We start from the raw sequence: 11,402 nt of genomic DNA, 5'->3' as shown, positions 1-11,402 counted from the left end.
ATCTCAGGTTAATTTGCATATGTATAAAATCGTTTTTTTTACACAATAAAAGCACACAGAGCTATGGGGACTGGGTATTGCGGATGTGCTAGCGGCCATCTAGCAACCAATGTCCTCAGCTCCATGCACAAATCCCGGTGACAGGTTCCCTTTAAGGGATGATTAACATAAGCATGACACAATGTAGGATTCTCCAAAAAGATTTTCCAGAATTATTTCATGGGGCATAAAACAATTTACTAATACTGACAGATCCTCTTTAGTATAGCACTAGAAGCTGTTGCTCCTTTTTCTTGCCTCTGAAGAGGGTGACGGAGTGCATGCAATGATGTGATTAGCTGGAATTACTTTGATTGTATGATTGGACTTCTTTTTGTGATTCGATAGTATCCTTCTCTTTGCTCTGTAAAATGCACAGATGCTTTCTACGTATCTTTGTCTATTATTATTTTTCTTCTTGAACAATATAATATATCCAGCCGGTAGAAGGTGACAGGATATAATTCCATATATAGAAGCCAATATGGCAAGAGTTTGCACAGCAGAGGTATAGATTCGAGTGGAATTTATATAGATTGGGATAAAGAGGATCCACACAAACATATAGACCAGCATGCTGAAGGTGATGCATCGAGCCTCATTGTACTTCTCAGGAAGCTTTCTGCCTCTGTAAGCTAGAATGAAACAGATCAATGCAAGGAACCCAATGTAGCCAAGCATGATACTGAATGCTGCATATGAACCTTCATTACATTGGTACAGTAAAACCTGAGGTATTGTAGAAATTTCATTAAAAAAGGGGGCTTTAAAAATAAGCCACATTGTACAAATACAAATCTGGATGCCAGTTAATACACTGATAATAACCACCGGCTGGTAGGTTAATGTTACAACTTTTTGTGCTTTTGAGGCTGACTCAAATGCCCGAAGGATTCGTATAGACTTGAACAAGATACAAGAAACCGAAATGGTGAAGCTGATACCAAAAAGAGGTTGTCTGACTTTACAGAGAGTTTCAGTAGGTTCTCCTATGAAAAACCCAATGCTCACCAGGCTGACCAGTAATGATATCATCATTAGGAACGTGTAGTGGCCCCCCGCTGCTTTAACTGCTGGGGTATCTAAGTGATGAATAAACAAAACCCCTGTGATTAGCACAAGTAGAAACGCAATGGCTGCAAGAGTCATCAGAGAAATCGCAAAAGGATCTTTCCAGTCAAAGTATTCAATTGTCCTGTTTGTACATTGATCACTTCCATTTCTTGACCATTGCCAGGAAGGACACTTTTTACATTCTGTTGCATCTGTAAGAAATTGCATAAATCAGAAATAAATAATGCAGCGCACAGTTTACAATCAGCCAGATAGATAAACTATCAGTTTCTTCACCGCTGCCAGGAAGGATACTTTTTACATATATAGTATATTATAAAATTATATAATTCAGAAATAACTGACAGAACACAGATAGCATAGGTAATGGCAAGTATGGTGGATAGCAGACTGCTGTCTTCATAGAGAGAGAGCTAGATAGAAGTATAGAGAGGAATAGATAAAGAGATAGTGTATAAGACAGTTAGATAGATTTACATAGAGAAACAAATTACTGGTCTAGAAGTAGTTAATTTTAATTTTAAAATTAAGTGGGGGATTTTTTACAACTGGTGCAATGGAAAACTGGCTTAGTTGCTCATGGCAACTAGAGATGAGCGAATCAAAGTTGACGAGGTGGAATTTGATCTGAATTTCACAAAAAATTGAATTCACACCAAATCTGAATTTCCTCATGCTTCATGGTAACAAATCAAATTTTTTCCTAAAATGGCTGCTGCACGTGTTAGGACATGGAGCAAGGAACTCTGGGAACGTGGGATCACCCACAATGCTATGCAGGCAGCCAATCAGCAGCCAGCCAGACCTGTGATGTCACAGCCCTATAAATAGCCTTAGCCATCTTGGAGTCAGCCATTTTCCAGTGTACTTAGTGCATGGAGAGACGTCAGCAGGCGCTAGGGAAAGTGCTAGGAAAGACTTTATTCTGCTGAAAGTTCAGGGAAAGATTATTCAAAATGTAGGGAAAGCATAGGGAGGCATCATCTACACTATAAAAGGAGAACAGGGTGCAATAGGAGAGTGTACATACTTGCTCTGCTCTTCTAAGAACTCTCATAGAAATGAATGGAGCATGCTGGGAATTGTAGTTTTACAACAGCTGGGAGCCGGAGGTTGCCTACCCCTGGCCTAGGTAATAGGAGTGATTCTATTACACCTTGCTGCATTGACTGGGGATCCAAATTGCTATTATACTGCTGCTTTTAGGTTTGCACTAGATGATACCTCTGTAATTCCAGCAAACCTTGTTTGTTAACGGGGTGCAAGTGCTGTGTTGCAGGGTGTATTTATAGGAAATATACATACGTCATATTAACCGTTCTGCGGTGCATTTAAATTGTCCTTTATTAGTGCAAAAAAAAAAAAAGGATGCTTATATTATAGTGCATTATTTTCTGTAATAATTATTTTGGCGTTCGGCGGTGCAGTTACTTGGTACTACAGCCTTTTCGGGGTGTATTAGTGTTAAAAAAAGTGCGTCTTATTTGCCATTCTGCGCTGCAGTTTCTTTGTACTAAAACCTTTTTTGGGGTGTATAAGTTTAAAAAAAGTACTTCTTATTTTCCGTCCTGCGCTGCAGTTACTTTGTACTACAGCTTTTTTGGGCTGTATAAGTGTAAAAAGAAAGTATGTCTTATTTGCCATTCTGCTATACAGTTACATTGTACTACACACTTTTTTGGGGTGTTGTAATGGTATAAAAAGTACTTCTTATTTGCCATTCTGCGGTGCAGTTACATTGTGCTGCAACCTTTTTTGGGGTGTATTAGAGGAAAAAACAAGTACGGTTTATTTGCCGCTCTGTAGTCAAGTTACATTGTTCTATAGCTTTTTTGGGGTTTATTAATTTACTTTTAATTTAATTATTTTTTTCTAACAGTATGTCAGACAGACAAGTGACAGGCCCTTCAAATGTTTCTGTCACAGGCAGCAGAAGAAGGGGAGTGGCAGCAGGAATCAGAGCGAGAGGCCTGAGCTCCCGGTGTCTTGACCAGCAATCTAGCGGTGCTTGAATGGTTGACTCGGTCTTCGACTTCGTCCCAAGTGACATCAGACACCCCCAGCCAAGAGTTAGTGGGTTCCTCTGACACAACGCTTAGTTGGCATGGCCCGAGAGCAGGCCCTGTGCCCCCACCTGTCCTGAACTTTCCTCTGTCATTTTTAGTTCCCTCAGCGCTAGAAGTATTATATGCTGTAGGCTCAGCTCCACTTTTCAGCGAGGACGAGCTACTAGAGACAGTCAGCAGCTACTGCCCAACAAAGAAGTGGAGGAGACATCCACAGAAGACATTCAAAGATTCCATTCACATGTCATTCCTGTTTTTGATCCACTCCTGTTTTCTTTTGGCTTTAGCAATGTTTTTTTTTGGGGCTTTAGCAATACTGATGGAATACTCACCAAATGCTGGCCGAGTAAAGGCGGATACTCCACAGACAGGATCCGTTTTTTGGGGGGTTATTGTTCTGACGGATCAGAGGAAGGGCAAAATAATCAGTGACATCAACACCAACTTACTGCTGACACCCTCTCCACTCTGTTGGGGGGCTCTACTTGTGTTTAATAGAACAGGTTCTGTAGACATCTATGTGGAATCAGCTGATGAGGGTGTAAAAGGAGTGCGCTTCTTCTTGGCGCTAACATCGACCTGTAAGGCTGATTTCACACTTGAGTTATTTGGTCAGTTTTGGCCCCGTGACTGCCCAAATAAGTGAAGTGTGCAGTGATTCTAAGAGTGACGCCTGTCATCTGCATGTCATACTGACTCACAGTATTGTTTCACTACCACAGCCGACTCCCTATGCGTGTTACTGCAAGGCACAGTGTTCTACACCACTATACAGGCTCTCTGCAGCCAGGAAATAGCTGTTTTTTAACACGATTGGCCATGAATGAATTTGGTTTGAATCGAATCTTTTTGGAAAATTTGGCGAACCAACTCAATCGAATATTTGATAAATTCGCTCATCTCTTATGGCAACCAATTAGATTCTACCTTTCATATATTAAAGGATCACAGAAAAATGAAAGGTGGGATATGATTGGTTGCTATGGGCAACTGAGTTTTCTTTTGCACTCATTTTGATAACCCCCCCCCCCCCATAAATTCACATCTTTAACAAAATAATCTAAATATGACAAGTTTTTACTGTACCTGGTACATGTTTAGTACATAGAGTTAGTATATTGTATTAGAAATGCTGTAATGCATTTTATGCTATTGTGTACCATATAGTAGTAGCTATTAGATGTTAGTTCTACAGAAATCAATGTTAAATATATTGAGCACAATAGCATTCACCCAGTAGTCTCTCCTTTGTTGTTTTTGAGTCATAACAGTAATTAGAAAAATTACATTTGCTGCTGTATGGGATCTATATACATTTTCCGTCATATACATGGGGAGAATTGCATCGCTTGCTGCGTTATTCTTGTCATCAGATACATATACATACCAGCCATGGAGGAGTAGTAATCTTCTGCACATGGAAGACATTTATAACAACAAGAAATTAATGAATGTTCTTTATAATATCCGGGACTGCATATCGGTGTGCAATTAGAAAATGGAACCTAAGGATTAAAAAATAAAAAAATAAAAAGTGTATTCAATTAACATGATTATAATTTAGGCTTTCTAAATATTAACCCCTTCCTGACCAGAGCCATAATAGTACGGACGCTGGCCGGGTCTTTAAAGATGGCACCTGATCCTGAGCATGGGTGGCCACCTGCTTCTTATAGCAGACACCCACGGATCATGTCCGCAACCGGCAGTAATACCGATTGCAGACATTTAACCTCTCAGATGCCATGGTGAATCCTAACCACGGCATCTGAGTGCGCTGAAAACCGAAAGATTGCGCTTCCGGTGGTGCTCCGGCTCCCCCATGTGGCGATAGGAGGAGCCGGAGCTTGTGTGCAGCATCCCCTGTCTTTATGAATGACAGGAAGCTGCTGCATAGTATTTCCTATGGAGCCCTTGTCTGTAATAGGGCTCCATAGGAAACAAGCAATTTTCTCATAGACTCCAATGCTGGTGCATTGGAGTCTATGAGAATAGCAATCTAATGATTGCATGTTATAGTTCCCTATGGGAACTATAAAATAGTGTAAAAAAAATATAAAAAATAAAAAAACTATTTTTTTTATAAAAATTCTAATCACCTCTTACCTAAATAAAAATAAAAGAACTAAAAAAATAAAAAAAATACACATCATGGGTGTTGCGATGTGCAAAAATGCCCATAGTACAAAAATATAAAAATATATTTCCCATACGGCAAACAGGAAAACAGAAAAAAGCGTACAAATTGCCGATTTGCCGTTTTTCGTCGCTTCATTTTCTACAAAAAATGTATTAAAAAGTGATCAAAAAGTCATACACATCCCGGAATGGTATCAATGAAAATTAAGATCACCCCTCAAAAAATGAGCCCCCATACAGCTTCGTACACATAATTACAAAAAACTTATAGGGGTCAAAATATGGCGACAAAAAAATCAAACAGATTTTTTTCCCACTTTTTTATTTTTTTATCAATATCAAAACGCAAGACAAACTAAACATAAAAGGTATATCCGGATTCGTACTGACCTGTAGAATAAAAGTAACTGGCCAGTTTTATCGTAAAACCAACGTCATAAATAAAAAACCCTTAAAACTGTGGTGGAATTCCTTTTTTATTTTGAAATTTCACCCCATTTGGAATTTCCCACTACATCAAATGCAATATTAAATGGTGGCGTTGGAAAGTACAACTTGTCCCGCAGAAATCAAGCCCTCATATGGCTAATGTGAACAGACAAATAAAAAAGTTATGGCTCTGGGAAGGCAGGGAGCACAAAATGAAAAAAAACGCATTTTTTTTTATTGAATTGTTCATTTTTACAAAAAAAAAGATACTGATATTCTTTTTTTCCGTTTTTTATTTTCGAATTATAGATTTTTTTTCATTCTGTTTCTTTGTGCTATCTTGACAAAGCCACTAAAAGCATACAGAAATATGCTTTACAGCACATAGGTTATAGGAAACTGTGGGCTACAGATAAGGGCTCATGCACAAGAACATGTGCTGCCCATTCCGTGCATTTGGGATAGCAAGTTGTGGTTCCCAATGCACGGACACCGTCCATGTAGCTGTTGCAGTGGAATGCAGACCTATTCAACTTGAATGGGTCAGTGATCCATCTGCACCGCAAAGAAAGTTCAAATGAATGAGTCTGCATCTGTTATGTGGTGCACAAACGGCCGCTGTCCGTATATTGCAGACCCGCAATATGGGCACCGGCCAACAACGGTCGTGTGCATGAGCCCTAATTAATTGACTCATATTGGACTCTGAGTGTATACTGTAACATTATTGTATTATTCTTTTATTTAGTAAGGACATGGTAGGGGTTCCCCTAGAACCCCCTGTGGGAAGAACCCCCCACTACCCAGTCCTGAAGCAAGATTCTGGTGGAGACATCCCATCTTGAGAGAAGTTTAATTGAATAAGCCAAAACTTTACCTAGCATTGAGAATGTGGGTGAAAGACGGGTGGCTCAGAAAGCAAGAAGCATTACTGGGCATGGATCACACCCTTGCCACAGTCTATTTAATCTTTTGCCATCAGGAAGAATGTATAAGAGTTTACAATTTAACACAAATCATAATTTACATTGTTTTTATCTTTCAGCAATTAGATTTTGAAATAATAAGATGAATAGTTAGGGCTTTTATTATTTATTTCTTAATGTATTGTTTTAGTGTGCTGTCTCTTGATAGCACATGCCCATACTATCAAGAGTTGCATGCCAGTATTTTTTTTTTCCTGTGCTTTTTCTACAGTAAAATGACTCATCTCACACATGCATGGGTGAATAAAATACATTACTTTTTCCATCATTTCTGTCTCGGAGTACCGCCTTTTTTTTTTAGCCTTTTTTCTATTATTGAGACTCTTGTTCAGTGTCTGGTATGCACTATTTTGGCTGATTTTTCATAGTAGTACATACCAAATTCTCGACAGTGTTCCATGAAAGAAGACTTCTGTTCAGCTGTAGTCTTTGATTCAAAGTATCATAATCCCCAATTATCTTAAAGTCTGTAGAATTGGCTGATGCATGCCAATTGATTAAGTTATATCCAAGCAAGACCTCACCAGAGCTTTCAAAGTGGAACCTGTCATCATTGTAGAAAAAGTTGGTTTTCTTTAGTTCACTGAGGAGCTGTAAAATAAGATAAATATTACATAATGTATAATACAGTCACTATGAAATAGGAGTGAATCGATTCTAAAATTTGTAAATTTGGTCTGAATTTTTCAGAAAGATTTATTCTAACAATCCCAAATTTTGTGTTATTCGAATCAGGAGAACTAAATGGAGAGAGACAGAGAGAGGCCCCTTTATAATATGCTGCCAGTGATATTCCATACGGGCATGGTACTTTACCTGACGTGGTGAGATTTGCAGATTCTTGTCACATATTCCATTTTTGCATATCATATTTTTCAGTGCCCCAACTATGGCGGCAACAGCTAGGGATGTTGAGTATAATGTACCATTTTCTATGTTCTTCGCCAGGTAGTCATCATTGACTACAGAATTATTCTCTTTGCTGCATGCCATAGGTGACTTATATTGCACTGAAACAGGAACATTGCAGTTCGTAGAAGATGAATTCTTGCATTGCAGATATTGTCTGTATTCATCTGTACAACCAAATCTTAACTCTTTATATTCTTCAAGGAATTCATTGGTTGCTTCAGGGTTAATGGGAAAAATGTTATTTACATATTCCACAAATCCGGGAACTGAACCTCCTTTGAAAGTAAATCCCATTATTGCCCCCACATTTTCTATGTTCTCAACAGTCGAAACTAGTCCTGATACAATCCAGGCATCACTTGCAATCCATGTACGAGATATGTTATTTCTGAGAGCTTCTGCAAGAATGCTACTAACGATTTGAGGTTTGGCAAACACAACAACAACGTTAGTTGTTTTACTGGTAAGGTCACTAATTATATTCCTTAAGCTATTCTGAAAACCCGGGTCCCCTGTGTACGTTGGAATAGTATCGCTAAATGCAGTGCATATTCCATAGTCCAGGAAATTTCGGCTAAGAAAATCTAGAGCAGATCGTCCATAATCATCATTACTAGTAATAATTCCAACCCAATTCCACTTAAATGTCCTGATCAGCTCCACCACCGCACGTGTCTGGTGTTGGTCACTTGGAACAGTCCGTAGAAATGAAAGGTATCTCATTGGATCACTAAGAGTATCAACGGTTGAGGCAGCACTTATCTGAAAGCAACATTTCATAGAATCATTAGTAAAATGCAGTATTCTTGAAAGATTCAGTTATACTGAATAATGTACAGTTCATAAATTAATTCATAAGTGAATGTTTCTTCTCACTTATTTCACATGCTAAGGCTACTTTCACACTAGCGTTTTTACTGGATCCGGCAATGCTTCCGTCACTGATAATACAACTATCTGCATCTGTTATGAACGGATCCGGTGGTATTATCTTTAACATACCTAATACCGTTTTCTATTGTGCCAGATTGTGTCAGAGAAAACAGATCAGTCCCCATTGACTAGCATGCTGCGTTTTGCTCTCCGGTATGAGAACGTAACGGAATGCATTTTGGAGCATTCCGTTCTGGTCAGTTACGTTTTGTCCCCATTGACAATGAATGGATACAAAACGGAAGCATTTTTTTCCAGTATTGAAACCCTATGACGGATCTCAATACCGGAAAATATTAACGCTAGTGTGAAAGTAGCCCAATAAAGCAAGTGGTCTGGAGCTAATTCTTTATCTGTAACCAAATTTGGTTTATGCGGGGAAAAGACTCTCAAAAAATGCCACAGCAAGAGCATAACACAGTGGTGAAAAATTCCAAAAATGACAACCAAAGTGCATTCAGGGAGACTTACTTAGCTAATTATGCTAGAATTATGTGATAAAAAGGTGTCAGATTTATTACAGTCTCGAGCCATTATTATGGATAATGCTAGAGATGAGTGAATTGAATCCAATGAAGTGGAATTCGATCCAAATTTCAGGATAAATTCGATTTGCCTAGATGCCGAATTTCCTCGTGCTTCGTGTCAGCTTAAATAGTATAAAAAACAAAAAATTCTAACTTACCTCCTCCATTTGATCACGATGGGCCATCAGCCTCCATCTTGCTTGAAGATCTCGGCCGAAATCCCGTGAGGTGCGAGATTACATCATCACACCAGCCGGCGTGATGATGTCATAGGTCACCATGCCAGTCGGCATGATGACGTAATCTCACGCCGCACAGGATTTCGGCAGAGATCTTCAAGCAAGATGGCGGCGGCCGGCCCGTCATGAGCGAAAGGAGGCGGTAAGTTTGATGTAATTTTTACACGGCATCTGAGGGGTACAATGACGGAGGCGACGCTATCGCAGCTACCTGTCATTGCACCCGCTACGTACAAAAAAATGCGCTTCGTGGCAAAGTAATTAGTCACAAAGCAAATTTTTGGGTGAAATTCGGTGAATCAGCCGAATGAAACTTTTAAGAAATTCGCTCATCTCTAGATAATACCTATCGGACCTCATTCATCAAAATGAACCTACAATAAAGCTATCCATGTTGTTCATAGCATGTAAAAAAAGTTTGTAAATTATTATTTTTTTTACAAATTTCACAAAAACTTTTCCCAAAACATTTATGAAAAAGGTACAAATTATACCTAATCTTTGCCACAAAACTATGTATTATTCTGTTCAGTTTCTTCTGCTATTTATCATGCTGCAGGGCTGGACTGGGACTAAAAAGCACCCCTGGCACACAAACCTCCCCAGGCCACATATGTTATCAAAAACAACATCAACCTCAGTGCAGCTCTCAGTTTCAGACAAAGTGCTCACTGCCCACAAGTGTCAGCCAAAATGCTCTCCCTTAGGCTGCTTTCACACTAGCGTTCGGGTGTCCGCTCGTGAGCTTCGTTTGAAGGGGCTCACGAGCGGACCCGAACGCAGCCGTCCAGCCCTGATGCAGTCTGAATGGATGCGGATCCGCTCAGACTGCATCAGTCTGGCGGCGTTCAGCCTCCGCTCCGCTCGCCTCCGCACGGACAGGCGGACAGCTGAACGCTGCTTGCAGCGTTCGGGTGTCCGCCTGGCCGTGCGGAGGCGTGCGGATCCGTCCAGACTTAGAATGTAAGTCAATGGGGACGGATCCGTTTGAAGATGCCACAATATGGCTCAATCTTCAAGCGGATCCGTCCCCCATTGACTTTACATTGAAAGTCTGGACGGATCCGTCCGAGGCTATTTTCACACTTAGCTTTTTTTTGCTATTTTAATGCAGACGGATCCGTTCTGAACGGAGCCTCCGTCTGCATTAATATGATCGGATCCGTTCAGAACGGAATTCCCCATTACAAGTGTCCTGTCTGACCCAGGAAGAAGTGCAGCGGCATCCTAAAAAGATTAAAATAGACAAATCGCCAGGACTAGATGGCATACACCCCCGTATCCTAAGAGAATTAAGTAATGTCATAACCCTTATTTCTGATATTTAAGGACTCTAAGTCTCCCCCTCCCCCCACACATCGCATTTTGCTGTACTTGCCATACAGCAGCACATACTTGTCACATCCAGGGCCTCTCAGGTGACGTCTCCTCTGATGTAGAGCTTCTCGGTCATCATCTTCTCCATTTGGTCCGTACATCTTAGGTTCCTCACATTTCTATCATCATCCCCCAACCTGGAGTCCCCACAGTGTTATCCTGCTGCTCTCTGTTCTCTCCAATACCCCCAAATACTATCCTGAAGAATTAATAGTGCCCCCATAGTAATAGTTCTCCTCATAGTCACTCCAATTGTAATTCCCTTCTTGTAGCTGGCTAGCTTAGACCTGTCCTAGGTTGCTAGTATAGCTTATATGTATATACAGCTGGACCTGCCAATAGCCTTAATACAGTTCCTATGTTTATGTGTTAAAGACAAAAGCAGAGTTATTTACTGTGACATCATGTTTTGGATGTCATATAACTGTCATATTTTGTGTTCACAGAAGCAGAAACAGGGAATATGCCTTTAAAGGGCTTCTGTCAAATTATTATTTTTTGGGCTTGTTAAAATCCTTATTTAACGACTATTCCCTATATAGGGCCCTAACCTTTGACGCCCTACTTGCTGGTAGTGAAGTGATTTGCATATTTCAAAAGATCGATTTTTAAGGAAACGAAGCCACAGACAAAGGTAAGAGCCCTATACACTCACCTAAAGAATTATTAGGAACACCTGTT

The 11,402-nt window shown here is 40.0% G+C and overlaps 1 protein-coding gene across 1 annotated transcript in view; it reads right to left on the bottom strand.

Annotated features, from left to right (window-relative positions):
- Positions 1 to 270: 270 nt before the first annotated feature.
- Positions 271 to 11,402, bottom strand: part of LOC122922922 (G-protein coupled receptor family C group 6 member A-like) — a 30,122-nt gene continuing 18,990 nt past the window's right edge. Inside the window, exons 3-6 of the mRNA XM_044273691.1 lie at positions 7,550 to 8,407; positions 7,112 to 7,324; positions 4,567 to 4,684; positions 271 to 1,304 (exon numbers count right to left, since the gene is read on the bottom strand). Of these exons, the coding sequence (XP_044129626.1) occupies positions 271 to 1,304; positions 4,567 to 4,684; positions 7,112 to 7,324; positions 7,550 to 8,407 (2,223 nt within the window). The remainder of the gene's footprint in view (positions 1,305 to 4,566; positions 4,685 to 7,111; positions 7,325 to 7,549; positions 8,408 to 11,402) is intronic.

This window comes from Bufo gargarizans, unplaced genomic scaffold, assembly GCF_014858855.1.
Source record: "Bufo gargarizans isolate SCDJY-AF-19 unplaced genomic scaffold, ASM1485885v1 original_scaffold_1059_pilon, whole genome shotgun sequence".
NCBI classification, from domain to species: Eukaryota; Metazoa; Chordata; class Amphibia; order Anura; family Bufonidae; genus Bufo; species Bufo gargarizans.
This window is presented reverse-complemented; position numbering and strand designations above follow the sequence as displayed.